The following is an 18,509-nucleotide window of genomic DNA, read 5'->3' on the forward strand; positions in this document are numbered from 1 at the left end:
ACAAGTGCTACAGTCATTTGAGAGGAAGGAACCTGTACTGAAAAAATGTCTTCATAAGGCTGGGCTGTAGGCAAGCCTGCAGGGCATTTTCTTAATTAGTGATTGATGCGGGGCGGGGCTAGTTCAATGTGAGTGGGGCCATACTTGGGCTGGTGGTCCTGTGGTCTATAAGAAAGCAGGCTGGGCAAGCAATGTAATGGCTTAGAGTAATCTAGTAAGCAGCTCCCCTCCATGGCCTCTGCATCAACTTCTGCCTCCAGGTTCCTGCCCTGTTTGAGTCCCTGTCCTGGCTTCCTTCAGTGATGAACTATGATGTGGAAGTGTCAGCCAAATAAACCCTTTCCTCCCCAACTTGCTTTTGGTCATGGTGTTTCATCACAGCAATAGTACCCCAACTAAGACACTCCCACTTACCATTGTCCACTGTAAAGATTCCATGGTCTGCAGATGTGGTGCAGTGGTTAAAGCCCCGCGTTTAATCTCTCAAACCACCTCTACCAACACACATACCACACAAAAATCTGTTCTCCACAGGTACAGGACAGAGCTCTCCTCCTGTACATTGTACTTCAACTAGTGTAATCTTTGATCCTGTTCACTTTTTGGATAGTCTTGGCAGGCTGAGTAGAGGCAAAAATAATGCTGTGTTCTCCTCAGAGCTTCTGGTTACAAATGTGGGAATCTGTATTTGTTCCTTTTGAATATTGTACTGTTCAGATAGCTGTGATGGGATGGAAATGGGAGCATTGTGCCCATCATGGAACCTTGGTGGGTTATTTCTCTGTTTCATGGAGCAGAGGAGTAAGGAAAGAGCACAGTTTTGAGGAAGAGAGGCTCACGTGGAAAGGTCAGGTCAGGAGACTCTAGCAATGAGGAGGTATGTGAGTGCATGTATCCGCAACAGGACAGAAAAACCAGAGCACAGGAACTGAGACTGGGTGAAAGAACACAGTTCTGTGAGGACCTCTTGTGGAATGTGATGGGGTCAGAGGTTATAGATTAGAAAGCGAACACGGTTCTGCTAGTGGCTTTCCATTGTACAGGACTCTGTTCCTGTGTACCTTGTCTAGGCAGCAGCTCGTGAATGTGAGAACTCCCTTATTTTTCAAGTCAATAGATTCACATACACACACAGCTCTAGGGACAGACTAGTAGTCAAATCAAGTCCCATGCCGAACCAAGTTTCCCAAATACCCGAGTATGGGCAAGGGGTGTGGTCCACATTGATTAAAAGTCATGAAGCCATAGACCGAAGTAGCACTTGTGTTGAGTACCCAGTTCTTTCAGATTTTTGCTTTGTGTTTGACATTGTCTGTACTTTACATCTCTTGTTGCTATGACCAGATTTCCTGTCAAGAAAGGACTTAAGTGGGGAGGGTTTGTTTTGATTCAGTCTGAGAAAGGCTACAGTCCATCCTGGCAGGGAACGCCTGTCAGTAAACACATGAGGTCACATTAAGTCTACAATTAGGACGCCAAATATGAACAGAAAGTAGGGCCAGGCTGTAAAGCTCAGGGCTTACTCACAGTGACCCACATTCTCTAGCTGAGTTCTACTTCCTGAAGGTTCCACAACCTTCCAAAACAGCACCACCAGCCAGGGGCCAAATGTTCAAACACATGGGCCTATAAGGGGACATTTTCTATTCAGACCACAACAATTTACAACTATTGAAAAATTTTGCAGTGAATACTTTCTTCTGAAATTATTTGGAGATGTCAAAGAATTACTGCCTTGGAAGAGAAATGATGTTATAAAATTACGCATACATATATCTTACAAAACATAAAGAGCCTACTATCCTGAATTGTTTTATTCTTTGAATGAAATATACATATACACATAAACACATACATATGTGTACATATATATGTCTCTTATCTTGTAGGCCTTTGCACAGTTTGATGCTGAGGGAGATGGGACAGTTGACGCAGAGAATATGTTGGAGGCCCTCAAGAACTCCAGTGGAGCCAATCTGCAGGGGGAGCTGAGCCATGTCATCAGACAACTACAAGCCTGCTCGCTTGTTCCAGGTAGGTGCTCACATGAATTCTGAAGGCTCAAGATGTTCTCTTAGAACCAAAAAGTTTTCAGTTAATATTAATGGCACCTAGGCTAAGCCTCATTGGCTCTTGGCACTGCCACACACAAAGCCTAGAACCACAATGAACTTTATTGTGCTTTAGGTCCTGAGACTGGCCCAGCTGTGGTGCTGTGAGTTCCTCCCAAAGCATTTATTAGACACATGAGCTGGACAAAATTAGTGAAATCATCCCTTTCATTCCTCAGCAGTGATGGCTGGGCAGTTTTCTGTTTTTTTGCCCCTTGGTCAAGAGGCTGCTTTCCAGTAGATCTGCTTGTTTACTTCCTTAAGAAGCATGCCTGGCCCATGCTGCATGTTCTCATAGCATCCTGCCTCTTTCTTCTGCATCGCTGTTCTTTTCTTTTTTCTGTTTTTTTTTTTCAATGTAATATCATTGTAATAAATAAACTGATTTCATTTTTGTCTGTCTGTCTTTTCAATACTGTGTGCTCCATCAGAGCAGGGACCTTCTCTTATTTTGGCAGTGTCTTCTTGTTTTATTTTGGGCACGTATTAAACATTTTACTGTTGTTTTCTAAAGCTTTTACTTTGAAATTTTAGTAATTTTTGTAAAGTAAGAATTGCTAAAAATTAAGCCATGGTGCTTCTACCTGTTGTACATTTAAGAAATATTGGCTTTAATTTCTTTGCTGATTTGTTTGTTTTGTTTTCTTTGTGTTCATGTTCTTATATTTTCTCTCTCTCTCCCCTCACTCCCAATGTGTACTGAGGATTGAACCTAGGGCCTTGTATGTGTTAGGCAAGTGCTGTACATCACTATATACCCAGTCGGTCTGTGTGGTTAGATGATTTCCTTGGTGACTCAGACTTATGTAAAGATAGCATCAGAATAAATTTGCCCTTAGTTTTTCAAGTGAGATGACAGTTCAATTTGAAAGGGAAATAGCATTGTACATCATTTGACCTAAGAACTTTGCCTGCTCTGTACACCAGGTGACAATACTTAGTGTCTCTAGGCAGGAGTAAAGGCAGGATAGACTTGGCAGACTGTGAAGCTGGTTGCTGTTGAACCCTCTGACCTACTGCCAAGTGATGTACTGAGCCAGGGAAGGATAATGTCTGCATCTTAATGGAGAATGAATGTTTTGTTTTCTTTCATTATGTAATTCTTATAGGGCATTGTAGGTAGCCTATACATAGTACTGCTCTTCCTAGTGTCATGGCAGTTAAGATGAACTTTGAACTTCACTTAGCTAACATATCATAGTATTTATAGTCACTCCCACCTTTGCATTACAAGTGTGTGGGTGGCATTATTTGGATTCCTCAGATTATGCATATGTGCATTATGTTCTGAGGATCACATCAGGACCTCACCAATGCTGCAAGCATTGTACCCCTGAGCTATCCCCTGAGTCTCAGAGGAGTTTCGCAGGTGGGTAGGGAAGGGAGTTCACCAGTAGGTGATACCTGCTGCACTGGGTGCCCGATGGAGGAAAGGGGTGTTGGAGAAAGACCAGAGCCCAGATCCCCAAGTGCTCACATAATATACACTCATCACTTAAAGCTTTCAACTCAAAAATATGTAGTAATATCTAACATAAAAGAATTGTCACAGTCTCAAGCCTTTGAAAGCTGAGGTCATTTCTGTGGTGACATCGAATAGTGTCCTAGTCCTCCTCTCAAAAGTCTTTCCACCCTGAAACTTGTTCTTGTTATATCTCACTGTTGATGCATAGAATTAATTCATTGAAATCATTCCTTTGCAGAACCTTTCTAAAACTGAAACCATTTTTCATTACAAAATTGCTCTGGATGTGTGCGTGTGCATATGTGTGTGTGTGTGTGTGTGTGTGTGTGTGTGTGTGTGTGTGTGTGTGTTCATGTGCAGCAGTCTGCTGTTTGGTATAGATTCTGAACAAATCCATACAGTCTCAGCAGCCTCATGGATATGAGGCCTTGTCCTCCTGTGGGAGTGGGTGGGTGTTGCCTAGATTTTAAATCTTTAGAAATCAGCTTCTCTGGGGTTTGAGTAGGGCATATAACCAAAATAGGCTACTTTAAGCACAAAATTTCTTCTTAGCCTATTGCTTTATCGAAAAAGTTGCTTCAGAGTTTTATTCTCTCCTAATGAATCTGTTCTGCTATTAAACACAAGTTCCCTTAAAGACTGGTGGGTGATATCTTGATCTGAGGCTGTTTACATATGTCTCTTGAACTTAGAAAAATTTGTCAAATAATATCATTATGTGAACTTTTTGTCATACATTATGACTCATTTAAAAAGTGGGGAAAAAATAGGATACCAAATCTACAAATATGTCTCTCCTTCCAGAGAAGGTGCCATGCTTATCCTTGCTTCACTTAACCTGGTGCTCCTCCTGTATTTTAGTGACCTCAGCTTGAGACTCATTAGTTTAGGTTGTAATGTGTTGTTGGTCGTTTTTAGTCTTTTACTCTTTGACTCTTTTGGAGGGCCTGCCACCTAGCTCCCAATAAATCACACAGAGGCTTATTCTTTCTTATGAATGCCTGGCCTTAGCTTGGCTTGTTTCTAGCCGGCTTTTCTTAAATTATCCTATCTACCTTTTGCCTCTGGGCTTTTTCCTTTTCATACTTCTGTGTATCTTACTTTCATTTTTACTCTGTGACTGGCTGAGTAGCTGGGTGGCTGGCCCCTTGCATCCTCTCCTCTTTTGCTTGCTCCTTGATTTCTTCCCAGATTTCTCCTCCCATTTATTCTCTCTGTCTGCCAGCCCTGCCAATCCTTTGCTGCCAAGATATTGGCCATTCAGCTCTTTATTAGACCAATCAGATGTTGGTCTGACATCTGACAGGCAAAGAGTCACAGCTTCACAGAGTGAGTTAAACAGATGCAACATAAACAAATACAACAGATCTTTGCATCATAAAACAAATGTTCCACAGCATAAACAAATGTAACACATCTTAAAATAATATTCCACAGCAATAAGGAGCCAGTAAAGGATTCTAAACAGTGGCAGGTATGTGGCCTGTGTCATGTCTTCATAAGATTACTTGGGATAATGGTACGTGAGAGGTTGGTGACATTTGGGGAGTCACTTAGTGCGCCCAAGTGGGCATCTGAGCAGGAGTGTTGAGGTTGAAGAAAAGGTGGAGGAGCAGTCCTCAAATGAGTCATGCACGGGGGAGAAGGACCTGGAATGGCAGGAGGAGCATGACAGGGGAGTGGAGGAGTGTCCCTATTCTGCCTTCTTCTCGATCTCTTGTGAGTCACAGGAGCTTCATTTCCACCCTGTTGTAAAGCATGGCTGCCTGGACCTTTGCCACCCCTGGACAACATACACCTTGCCATATTGTGAGGCCAAGAGAAACAGTATGTGTCAAATACCTTACGTCTCATAAAATTCTTCCAGAAACTGGCAATAGCAGTGGATGTTTTATTGTTAGGACCTAAGCATAAGCACTAAGTTCCAAGGGATCAATGCCCTCTTCTGGCCTCTGTGGGCACCAGACATATACACATTGCACATATGTACACAAAAGCAAAACTTGTACATGTAAGATAAAAATGAATATATAAAAAAGACTTATTTTTTTCTAACTGCTAAGCTATCCAGTCCCTAAAATAAGTTCTTAAATTTTGAGATTGCCACTGGTTCATTTCTTTAAAACCAATTAATATTTTTAAATAGTTGAAGCTCAAAATTTCAGTGAAGTTAGTGGCTGCGTTTACTTTAGCCACTTCAGAGGGAGTAGCAGGCACAGGATTTGGGAACTGTTGTGGTGGCTTCATGAAAACACCAAAAATGGATTTTATGTCTTTAGGTTTCATCGACATATTTTCAGAGTCAAAGGAGGGCCTTGGTACTCACTCATCAATGATATTGCGCTTCCTGCATCGCAATCGGATCTCTAGCATGGTGATTCCCTACCCAATGCTGGACCACTGCAATAACATGTGCACCATGCGATCATCAGTTCTGAAGGAGTCTCTGGATCAGCTGGTACAAAAAGAAAAGGGTATGTGCATGAGAGAGTCTCCTGAAAATACCCTCCCATTATTTCTTCTAGTGTTTAGTAACAGGGTGAGCCAGTTCTCCTTTGTGCCTGTATTTCTGAAAATACGTAACCAGTGTGTAGCCTAAGAATGTTCTCCCTGCCCCTTGCCTGTGCATGTCTGATGACTTGAGTTTGATCCCCAGAATTTGTATAAAAAGCCAGATACAGTGGTACACATCTGTATTCCTAGCATTCCAGTGTTGAGGTGGGAAGCACAGACAGGAGAATCAGCTGGAAGCTTGTAGGCTAGCTAGCGTGAGTATCCAGTGCAACAGGGGAAACAAGAGACCTTGCCTCTCAGAAAGGTGGAAAGTGAAAACTGACTCTTGAAGTGTATTGTCTGACCTCCACATAGCCAGCTCTACTCATCAGAGGAAAAAAAAAAGATTAGTGGAGTATACTGTATAAAACTTTAAAGTTTCTCCCAGCAAAAATATAAGCAGTTAAAATAGACATCCCAGGGGCAAAATATATTTTCTAGCATATTAATGACCCATTTGGCTGAGCTTTTTTTTTTGGGGGGGGGGTAACTATTCTTGGTCAATTACTTAACTCTTTCTCCACATCAGTAAACATCCAAGTAAATATTGTTTTAGGTGCATATGTATGTATACACTACAAATGTATAAACAGTAAATGACTTGATTTTTCAAAAACAGGCTATTGCTGGGCAGTGGTGGCACACACCTTTAAAACAAGCATTTGGGAGGCAGAGGCAGGTGGATCTCTGTGAGTTCGAGGCCAGCCTGGTCTACAGAGCAAATTCTAGGACAGAGAAACCCTGTCTAAAAAACCAAAAACCCAAACAAACAAGAAACAAACCAACAAACCCAGACTATTAACCAGGAAGAAAACTGGGAGAGGGTAGGACCAGAAAATACTCAGAATTTGTAAGTAGCTTCAAAAGCCTCATTTGGGCCAGCAAGATGGCTCAGCAGCTGAAGGCACTTGTGACCAAGATTGATGACCTGAATTTCATCCCCAGAACCGACATAGTAGAAAGAGAAAATCAGCTTTTGCAGTTTGTCCTCTGATTGTCCTTACCCGCACATGCACACACACTACTTCAAATAAGTAAGTAAATAAATATGATTAAAAAATAAAAGCACAATTAAAGGAATGTAAGTGCAAACTATTCATCCTTTGGCATAGCTTTATAAAGATAGCAGTGATTTGGCATCATGGTGTAATTAATTAGAAGATGGGGCAGTCATTGGCCAATGGGGTTTTTTGAAGGAGTCTTTTAAGGAATGTTTGATTTTGCTACCAAAGTGTTAAGCATGTTTCCGTTAGATATTTTAAATGGCCATTTTTTCCCCTTTGTGAAATAGCTAAGCTCTGGTGTTTTCCTGCAGAAAGCCCTGGAGACCTAGCCAGAAGCCCAGAAATGGATAAACTCAAGTCGGTAACAAAGTGCTATGCTTATATAGAAACATCCTCCAACCCTGCAGACATCTACAGGATGACAAACGGAGAAACATCATCCTACTGGCAGTCAGACGGTAGTGCCCGCTCACACTGGATACGGTGAGGAGTACATGTTTTAGTCTTTCAAAATCTAGAATGGGGCCTGAGGAGATGGCTCTTCCAGGTGGTACAAATAGAAATCTTCACCTTGTTTCCTCTTAGCTCACCTATAAATGAGAGGCATACTCAGTTTTTTTAATGCAGTTTAAAATTGCTTCTTGGCTAGTAAAAGGATTTTATTAGAATGCTCATGTTGTCCTTTCCTGCTTATACTAATACTTACAAGGAAATACAAGATTAGTCTAACAGAATGGCTTTGTAGAGATTTAGGGAGGTCATACATACAACCTTTGAATACATAGCCAGCATCTCTGGTTAGTCATTTAGAAATCTATCTTAGCCAGGTGATGGTGGCACATGGGATTAAAGAATCCCAGCACTCAGGAGGCAGAGGCAGGTGGTTCTCTGAGTTTGAGACTAATCTGGTCTCCAGAGCAAGTTCCAGGTCAGCTAGAGCTATACAGAGAAACTCTGTCTCCAAAAACTAAAAAAAAAAAAAGAAAAGAAAAGAAATCCATCTTTACATATATCAAATGGAAGCCAGGCAGTGGTGGCGCACGCCTTTAATCCCAGCACTCAGGAATCAGAGGCAGGCGGATCTCTGAGTTCGAGGACAGCCTGGTTCGAGGCCAGCCTGGGCTACAAAGCGAGATCCAGGACAGGCACCAAAACTACACAAAGAAACCCTGTCTTTAAAAACAAAAAGAAAAGAAAAGCTATATATATATATATATATATATATATATATATATATATATATATATATATATATATATATATGCAACAAATGGAAGATCCAAAGATGGGGCCTGGGGCTCCACCAGCATTTGGGCCATGCAAACATGGGTGGTTTCTGTGCTCTGTTTTCCAGTTTGAAGATGAAGCCGGATGTCGTGCTTAGGCATCTGTCCATTGCAGTGGCTGCCACTGACCAGAGCTACATGCCACAGCAAGTGACAGTGGCTGTGGGGAGGAGTGCCAGTGATCTGCAGGAAGTACGAGACGTGCACATCCCTAGCAATGTCACTGGCTACGTGACACTGCTGGAAAATGCCAACATCAGTCAGCTCTGTGAGTCCAGGGCAGTGGGTGAAGGAGGGGAGGGGGTGATCTTTGCTAAGTCTTAAGAAGGCCTCTGAAGTCTTGAGATTTGATTTGCTTCTATTACACCCATTATTTTATCTATTAAGTAATTCTAAAAACTATAGAAGAGTAATGAAGCTTTTTTGTAATTAAAAGTATATTGTTGTTATTTTCTTACTCAAAAACTAGCAAATATAGACAAACAAAAAATATTCAAAATCTTACTACACAGGGGTTGTCAAGTCACAGCTGCTTTGGTGTGGCTCTTTCCGGACCACTTCTTGTGTTTATGAATTTGTTTGTGTGTGTTTATACATACACACATATAAAAAGCACTCTTTCATAAAAAAAATAGTATTATATATATTTACATGTAGTATACATAGCATTTCCCAAAGATTATAATATTCTGCTCACATTCTTTTGTATTTTTATTGTTTTTTGTTTTTGTTGTTTGTTTTTTTGAAATAGGATCTCACCATGTAACTCTGGCTGTCCTGAAACTCTCTGTGTAGTTCAGGTTGGCCTCAAACTCACAGAGATCTACCTGCCACTGCCTCCCAAGTACTGGGATTAAAGGCATGTGCCGCCATGCTAGGCTTTTTTTTTTTTTTTTTTTTTTATGAGACAGGGTTTCTTTGTGTAGTTTTGGTACCTGTCCTGGATCTCGCTCTGTAGACCAGGCTGGCCTCAAACTCACAGAGATCCACCTGTCTCTGCCTCCCGAGTGCTGAGATTAAAGGTGTGCACCACTGTCACCTGACTCTCTTTTGTATTTTTAATGTGTTGACATCTCGTATAGTTGTAGGTGGATTTTACTGTCCTGCAGCCAGCTTTCAAATCATGATGTGGAGACTTATTATTAATTATGAAAGCTTGGCCAATAGCTTAGGTTTGTCCCACTAGCTCTTTTTTTTTAATATTTACTTATTTATTATGTACACAATGTTGTGTCCACATGTATGCCTGCATGCCAGAAGAGGCACTAGCTCTTATAACTTAAATTAACCCTTTTCTACTCATGTATGTGTTGTCCCGTAACTTGTGGCATTTTCCTGTCCTCTTGAATGTCTTGCTCCCTATCCCTCTGGCTGGTGACTGTCCCTTCTTCTTCCCAGCATTCTCTCTGCCCTGAAAATCCTAACTATTGACCATTTAGCTTTTTATTAAACCAATCCGAGTGACACATCTTCACAGTATTCAAAAAGATTATTCAACAACATATAGTGATGATGCCTTTTTTAAGAGTTATAAAAATCTCTCAGTTCTAACCTACCCTTTATTCTTGGACATTTATATTTTTTTTATATATTATAAAGTTGTTCATATATAGCATTTTGGAAATAACAGTCTTGAGGTATTTTTTTTCTACCTTTATTTCATTTAGGGAGCCAGAATGCTTCATGTCTTACTTCTTTTAATGCTTTCCTGGGCTAAAAGTGCTTTTACTTTGCTCAAAGGAGCTGAGGCTAGGGAGCTAGTGTCTCTGTCTCTCCCCTACACAAAGAAATAGTAATGCTTGTAGAGTAGAAGCTCTCTGCCTTAGGCTGTGGTGCTCTTCCTCTCAGATGTGTCCTTTCAAATGTCTTCCCTTTTTCAGCCGCCTAAGCAGTTGTCACATCTGAAAATGAGTCATGTTGCATCCTCTATTTGGACTTGGTTGTTAAAAAGACCTTCTCACAACTGTCTATAAGTCAGCTACTGAAACAAAACTCTAGAAAGAATTCCAGAAATGTTCAAACCATACATTATGTGAAACTTTATACAATTCTGTGTAATTTTCAAAATTCATAAAGTTCTGAAGAAGTTTTATTATGCCTCATTCCTAAGTTTACACATTATTCTTATGATTTCTGAGATTCATCAGTGTTTTTGTGATAGGTTAATTCTATGCTAGTTCCATTGCACACATAATTTATTTCTGTTACCAAAATATATCTTTACAATTTTCCATTTTGCTTTTATTTGAGAGCCTACCATTTCCTGCCCCTTTAAAGACATGGCTCTACTGCTGACCCTGTTGTTTGTGCTCCACAGATGTCCAGATAAACATAAAGCGCTGTCTTAGTGATGGGTGTGACACCAGGATTCACGGTCTGAGGGCTGTTGGCTTTCAGAGAGTTAAGAAATCGGGAGTCTCAGTCTCTGATGCCTCTGCAATATGGTACTGGTCTCTGCTGACATCTCTGGTGACAGCTTCAATGGAGACAAATCCTGCCTTCGTCCAGACAGTGCTGCACAATACTCAGTAAGTCACTCTGGTGCCCATACTGTCAAGGTGGGAGCATCCTGACTAACCCTGCCTCAGGGCTCTGCTCTACTCTGATTGATGTTCTGACTTTGTAGACTGAGGAAGAGTCTGTTCCACCCTCTGCCCTGCTAACACAGTTCCTCCAGTGTCTTTCTTCATTAACTCATTAGTTCCCTAACTGAAGTCAGCCATACCGTCTCTACTCTTTATGCATCAGGAGCAGTTACTCATTGTGTAACATTTACTGTTAGACAGCATTTTCACATGTTGGTTCTTGTTTTCCCTGCAGACACTCAAGTGCTTCTGTAAGACATCCTCATTTTGTAGGTGAGGATCTAGTGATCTTCCAGTCACACAACCAGCCAGAGATGAGTCAGTTTGGATCTAGGTCTTTGGACTCTCATGTTGGGAGTTCTTTTCACTAGTGAGTTAAAGATTTTCAAAGATACTAATTTATTCTCTTGTTGAAGGAGCCCCACAGTCAAGTAGGAACATGTTGAACAAAAGCTATACCTTCCTCCCAGCCCTGGGGAGGTGTCGGTGGGATTTCTGCAAATTTAAAGTGCGTCTCCTCTTTATGGCAAGTTCCAGCCAGCCAGAGCTACTTAGTAAGACCTTGTTTTTTAAAAAGATAGTTCTGTAGTAATGAATTGCTAGTGTATTGCATGTGGGTTCAATAACAGAATGTATCATTAGTATCACTCTCAAGTGTGGGCATGAAGGAGGCATCTTGTATTTATTCTCCTGTCCACTTTTGAGATTAGTGTTATTTGTACAACTTTAGTAAGTGACACTACAGCCAATGCTAACTCTGTGGGGAAGAGGTGGCCAACCCCCCACCCTTTAACCCTGTCTTAAAATCATTTTTATTGCTGGGTGTGTACATACAGTGTACGCATAGACAAACAGGCACACAAAAATAAAAACAAAGATTTTTTTTTTTAAACTGTGGTTAAGAGTGGTGGTGCACAAATTTAATCCCAGCACTCGGGAGGCAGAGGCAGGCAGATGTCTGAGTTCAAAGCCAGTTTGATCTACAGAGCTGGTTACAGGACAGCCAGGGCTACACAGAGAAACCCTGTCTCTAAAATCATTTTTATTAAACCTTTTAAACTTAGAGAAACATGGCAAGAATAATCAAATTTTATCCAGTCATATGGGAGTAATTTGTTACCCTGTTGTTCCTGAATACTTTAATAACGTGCTCCCTATAAACATTTCTGAAAACCACCAAATGAGGACATTAATGTATGTGTAGCCCTAAAATTCCATTTGGGTTTTCAAGTTGTCCCAATAAAGTCCTTTAGCAAGAGGATCTAGTCCTGAGTTGTATTTTGCATTTCCTTGGCATACCCCTTTAGTTTCTCGAAGTCTAGAACATTTCCTCATTCTTTCCTTGACTTTAATGATCTTGACTGTAGAGTTCCCAGAGTTTTGCAGCACCTGACTTTGACCTACCTTTTGTGTCCCATACCTTCTGTTTGACTTATGTAATTTTTTATTAGATTTTTAAGATTTATTTACTGCGTATACAGTGTTCTGCTTGCCTGTATGCTTGTAGGCCAGAAGGCCAGAAGAGGGCACCAGATCTCATTACGGATGGTTGTGAGCCACCATGTGGTTGCTGGGAACTGAACTCAGGACCTCTGGAAGAGCAGCCAGTTCTCTTAACTTCTGAGCCATCTCTCCAGCCCCCAAGTATGTAAACCTTTTCTGAGTGTTTCCTAAAAGGTTCAAAGCCTATGCAAAATTTGGGTGTTGGAAGACTCAGAAAACCAGGTCCTGTGACTAGAAATTGCTTTGGCATTTTTCTCTTTGGGGAGCTTCAGATAAGAGGTTTTGATATGCAGAAATTGACTTGCTAAAGTGTAAATTGTATAACAATAAAGATAAAATTTAAAAGTCAGTCAGTTCACCAGAAGCTAATTGCCCTTCAGCTGCAAAGGCTAAAAATCATCCTTGAATGACGGTTTCTTTCACAGACCTATATGAACCAAACATCCAACATAGCACTTGACCCCTCTGAAAATTACAAGTCAGTTATTTTGAAGAGTGCCTATGATTCTGGTGCATCTGATGTTTCATCACAAACAGATTTGGGTTTTTTATTTCATTTTGCTTGATTGAGAGTCTTACTGTGTAGCCAGGCTAGCCTGCGACTCACAATCCTTCCAAGTGCTGGGATCCCAAGTGTGTGCCACCAGGCCTGGTTATGTTTTGTATCTTGAGCAGGAATGTCCTAGAAGTGGTTCTATGCTCTCATTGCATTTCATCTAGTAGCACAGCTACAGACTGTCCTGTTCTTAGAACTGCTGGGTCAACTTTGACCTTTGCCAGATTTTTCAACTCTAGAATTACATTTTTCTTTATAATTGATTATTTGGTAAGGAGGTGCTTAGTGGCTATGTAAGCACCCTATGAAAGTTTCTGTTTATATTAGGTAAGGACTCACAGATCCCTGTTTTTATACACTGACTTAGAGTTAACCACAGTTTTTTGTTTGTTTGTTTTTCTTTTAGTTTTTCAAGACAGGGTTTCTCTGTTTAGCCCTGGCTGTCCTAGAACTCACTCTGCAGACCAGGCTGGCCTTCAACTCACTGAGATCCACCTGCCTCTGCCTCCTGAGTGCTGGGATTAAAGACACGCACCACCACTACCCTTAACCACAGTTCTTAAAAGCATCTTTGTTTTTTGTGTGCCTGTTTGTCTCTATGTATACCACATGTATGCAGTACCCGCAGATGCCAGACGAGATTCTTGGATCTCTTGGAACTGGAGTTGTAGGCAGTTGTAAGCCACCCAGTGTAGGTGCCAGGAACCAAACCCAGCACATTGACAAAAACAGCAAGTGCTTTTTTTTAACCCCTGAACCATCTCTCTACCTCCAACCACAGTTTTGATGCTCACACAGTCCCGGATTTGGTGTGGCAGTCCCTTCAGTCTGAATTTGTGCGTCCTTTTGTATTATATCTCTATTTATTTCTGTCTGTCTGTCTAGCTCCCCATTGTTTTTAGAATTGTCATTATAAAATAGTTCCCTTTCTTCACCTTTTTCTTTTTAGACAGGGCTGTGCTATTACTGTCCAGGCCAAGTCCTTGGAGAATGTTATTTTGAAACTCAGCTCATTGCTGTAAAGGTGATTACTTCTCCTAGGTCCTTTCAGTAAACAGCCAGCAAACTCAATTTTACATTTAAATAAAACATAGGCACAGCCGGGCGGTGGTGGCTCACGCCTTTAATCCCAGCACTCGGGAGGCAGAGGCAGGCGGATCTCTGTGAGTTCGAGGCCAGCCTGGACTACCAAGTGAGTTCCAGGAAAAGGCGCAAAGCTACACAGAGAAACCCTGTCTCGAAAAACCAAAAAAAAAAAAAAAAAAAACATAGGCACATACATATATTCACACCTATATTTCTGCATCTCGAATACTAAGAACCAAGTTTACATGAGTTTTTCCACCTCCAATTCAGCACCATGGGGTCTATTGTAGTTTTCTGGTTTTGGATGTGTCATTTCCTTCTCTAATAGTAAGAAGTGGCTCCTGTTGTTTTTCATGCATTAACTTGCTTATTTCCTTAGTCTTCCTCTATACAACCAGGTTCCTTGCCCCTGCCCTTGCAGACACCCTCCACATGTCCTTTCCTGCTGCAGTGCCATTAATAGAGCCACTGCTGTGAGCATCCTTGCCCAGGTACCTTTTTGTCCCTCAAGTTCTTATACCCTGTGTCATGCCACCCTCCTCATTCTGATTGGCACCTTTATCCCATTACTGGTCTGTCCCTTTGTTGCAGATACCTCACTCACTCTGCTCAGGCTCCATACCCAAGTATAGGCCACACACAGCGCCTCTGTCACCCACAGCTCCACCGGGGTGCACTGGGTTTCCAGGAAGGGAGAGAGAAAGAGCTTTCTATCTTAGTTTTTATTGTTTGTTTCTTTGCTTCTTTTGAGAAAGGGTCTTTTACATAGCCCAGGCTATCCTGGAACTCACTATGTAGACCAGGCTAGCCTTGAATTCATAGGGACCTGCGTGCCTCTGCCTCTTGAGCACTGGGACTAAAGGCGTGCACCACCACACCCAGCCCCATATCTTTTTTTTTTTTTTTGATGTATCAGTTTGTTGCAAAATATTTCTGCTCCATTGTCTTAGTACATATGCAATAGTACTTTCATTTCCCCTGACTTTTAAAGATCAGTTATCTAAAGGCATTACAAAATAAAAAATGTGCTTTGAAGAGAAATAATTACAAATATATTTAGGGCAAAGTGAATGTTTACTTGTATGGGAGAAAATGAATCCCATAAATGACTATGTGATTTTGCCTTTATTGATACCTACATCTGAGCATAGTTGCCAGCACAGCTCCAAATGACTGGCAGGCAGGCAGGGAAAATGAGAGCAGAAGGGAAGCTGACAGAGTGTTAGGATGCTATATGGTCTGTATTTTGAAATGTAGAAAAATTATCAGACATGGTGACATACATCTATAATTCCAGCGCTCATGAGGCCGGGGCAAGAGGATTTCCATGAGTTTAAGCCCAGGCTGGACTACATAGCAAGACCCTGTCCCAAGAAAAACAAAGGGCTGATACTTTGCTAGCATGTAAGAGGCCCTAGGTTCAATCCCCAGGACTGCCAAAAACCAAACAAACAAATAAAAACCCTCTACCCTAAATAAATAAAATAAATAATAATAGTCTACAGAGATGCCTTAGTGGTGCATATGCATGCACACAAAAATAAAAATGAAATCTATAAAAATAATAATAAAGAATGATCAATTCTAGAATTTGGGGGGTGGGTTCTTTGTTTGAGACCAAGTCTCACCATATAACCCAGGCTGACATCAAACTTGTGATCCCCCTGCTTCAGCCTATATAATTCTGGTGTGAGCCACCATGCTTAGCTTTTGATGTTTTTGTGCGTTCCTGGCATACCTTCAAGTGTTTCATGGTTCACCCACATACTCAGTGCACCATTAGCACCCAGTCAGTAATCACCTGGTAAATAAATTTAAAACAAACATTAAGGTGAAGAGGCCAAAAGACCACAACAGGCACAGGAAACATGATGGTGCTGATCTCCCCAGGAACCAATACAATTTGTGACACCTGTTTAGATGCTGTAGCTCCTAAGGTCCTGGTACAAAGCAAACTTTCTCCTAAATCCACACAGCTCTATCTTGGGGCCAGTTTTCATGCGTCTGTGTCTTTTATTCTTACCACTTAACTTGAGTTCCAGGGAGCCAAGGAAGTTACACAGTGGGAAAGAACTCTTCCAAAAAAGGAAAAAAGTGAAACCCTGCTAAACTGCTTAGCATATGACTCTTGGGGACACAAGTTCAGTTTATACTGTGCACCAGGCTCTCCACAGGAATACTCTCTACTAGCTCAAAAGATTTGGTTTTTCGAGACAGGGTTTCTCTGTGTAGCTTTGCACCTTTCCTGGAACTCACTTGGTAGCCCAGGCTAGCCTCGAACTCAAAGAGATCCGCCTGGCTCTGCCTCCCAAGTGCTGGGATTAAAGGCGTGCACCACCACCGCCCGGCTGCTCAAAAGATTCTTGAGCACAGAGTTGATGATGTGCTTTTGTCTGCTATCATGTCTGGCTTTGCTCTGATTGCACACGTTACTTCCCTAGGAAGGCACTGCAGCACATGCCACCACTGTCCCTCTCCCCAGGATCCACAGACTTCTCAACTTTCCTGTCTCCCAATGTTCTGGAAGAAGTGGACAGCTTCCTCGTAAGGATAACTAGGTAAAAATCAAGGATGCTGAGGTGAACAACTTGTGTGGGGCGGGCAGATATGCTCATTCAGTTCTTAAGAAAAATTTAGAAGAACGTTTCCACTAAAAATGACTCATTTTTAGTAACCAAAGAGAAAGTGAAATAATCCATTCTAATTTAATTAACCCTGGTAACCTCCAGTATCACCTGACTTTAAGAATTGGGATGCAGAGGAAGTTGGTCTCTGATTTATTTAGAAGAGATGTGTCCAAGTCTAAGATGCAGGCCTCTTAATTCATTCTTCTCCCCAGCCTGTGGCCTCCAGTCAGCTTGCTTACATGCAGGACTAACAAGCCTAGTTGCCTATAGAACTGGGAAAGGGTGCCTTGGTAACTTTATAGAATGGAACACTTGGTGTGAAGATACTTGGCTCTCTACAGCAAGCCCTCAGGACATTGACCGTTCCCTGAGAGACACAGATAGCTGTAAGTGTCTGTTACGGCGTGTTTGGAAAGACAGAGAAGTATATCTAAGAGTTTTCGTGCTTCTCAAGTAATGCACTGTCAGCTCTGTGTCCAGCCCAGCTCATTCCCAAGGGTTCCTGATGGAGACTGGCTGCAGTTGTTCATTTATCTTTGGCTTAATAAATTGCTCTGTATTATTAAAGTTTCAAAGGTGAGGATTTAATTTTCTGACCCTTGGGTTGATTCTGCTTTTCCTTGGGTTATATTAAGGATTTTGAAACCGCATTTCTGGTAAACATCTGGACAGCACATGACTGGCTAATTTTACTTATAGGGATTGATTACATAGGTTTGAGCTGTCTGGTTTTTTGTCTTTTAGGAAGTGAAAAGTTTTTTGCTTATTCTTTGTAGCTGCTGTTCTACTCCAGAGGTAGAACTGACTCTTCTGGCTTTTGCACTAGCAAGAGGAAGTATTGCCAAAGTGATGAGCTCTCTGTGTACCATCACTGACCACTTGGACACACGCTATGATGCCTCATCCCTCATCTCATCCATGGCATCTGTCAGGCAGAACCTGCTCCTGAAATATGGTAAATGACCTGGGCATGATGGAAATGCTAGCAGTGGACAAATCATAATGCTACCCTTTCCAGGTGCCCTTTGGCCTCTTCTGGTCTTTCTGGATAGTGTGTAGGCTGGGTTGTAATAGTGGTGCCCTGGTCCCTGGATGAGCACATCCTCTGACTACTAGCTTTTCTCTGGAATTGATAGGAGAAGGAGGGTATCCATGGGTCATTTATAGCAGGTTGGCAGAAGACATCCAAGTATCCCCTGATGGTTCTTGGATTTTCTAGTACAATGACTTGGGTTTGGTAGCCATTTTGAGCACAGCCATCTTTGGTGAAGTACAAGTGTGTGTCATTATGTAAGTAGAGAGACTTGGGAAGTTAGAGCATTTCTCATCTGGAGGGAGAGAGCTCACTGAGACCTGGTGCAGAGGGATCATTGCACTCACAACATGGCTGCTCAGGAACATGTGTGTGCCTGCCATTGCTTTCCCTGCCTGGGCCCATCTCAGCACTTTGTGGTTGACCTAGCATGAGACCCCCAGTACATCTCAACCCAGTTCCCATAAAGCTGTTCACAGTGATTGCAACCTGGCTGTGAGAAGCAATGTATTTACCATACCAGCCTCTGGTGGCAAAATTGTCTTCCACTAAGTTCAGTGATTGATCTTCTTCAGTATTACAGGTATTACTGGGATATTCCCACCGTGATGTTTGCACAACATAATACAACTTGATGATTTATTTTATGTTTAATTTTTAAAGTTAGACAATTGTCATATGAATCCAGTTTCTCTGTACA

The 18,509-nt window shown here is 41.6% G+C and overlaps 1 protein-coding gene across 5 annotated transcripts in view; it reads left to right on the forward strand.

Moving 5' to 3' along the window:
• Zzef1 (zinc finger ZZ-type and EF-hand domain containing 1) overlaps window positions 1-18,509 on the forward strand; it is a 130,909-nt gene that overhangs the window by 18,887 nt on the left and 93,513 nt on the right. For all 5 annotated transcript variants that reach the window (XM_076542845.1, XM_076542848.1, XM_076542847.1 and 2 more), the window contains exons 2-8: window positions 1,890-2,034; window positions 5,856-6,050; window positions 7,445-7,616; window positions 8,488-8,687; window positions 10,737-10,947; window positions 16,591-16,707; window positions 17,553-17,731. In XM_076542845.1, coding sequence (XP_076398960.1) covers window positions 1,890-2,034; window positions 5,856-6,050; window positions 7,445-7,616; window positions 8,488-8,687; window positions 10,737-10,947; window positions 16,591-16,707; window positions 17,553-17,731 — 1,219 coding nt within the window. The remainder of the gene's footprint in view (window positions 1-1,889; window positions 2,035-5,855; window positions 6,051-7,444; window positions 7,617-8,487; window positions 8,688-10,736; window positions 10,948-16,590; window positions 16,708-17,552; window positions 17,732-18,509) is intronic.

This window comes from Peromyscus maniculatus, chromosome 8 (genome assembly GCF_049852395.1).
Source record: "Peromyscus maniculatus bairdii isolate BWxNUB_F1_BW_parent chromosome 8, HU_Pman_BW_mat_3.1, whole genome shotgun sequence".
Classification (NCBI taxonomy): domain Eukaryota; kingdom Metazoa; phylum Chordata; class Mammalia; order Rodentia; family Cricetidae; genus Peromyscus; species Peromyscus maniculatus.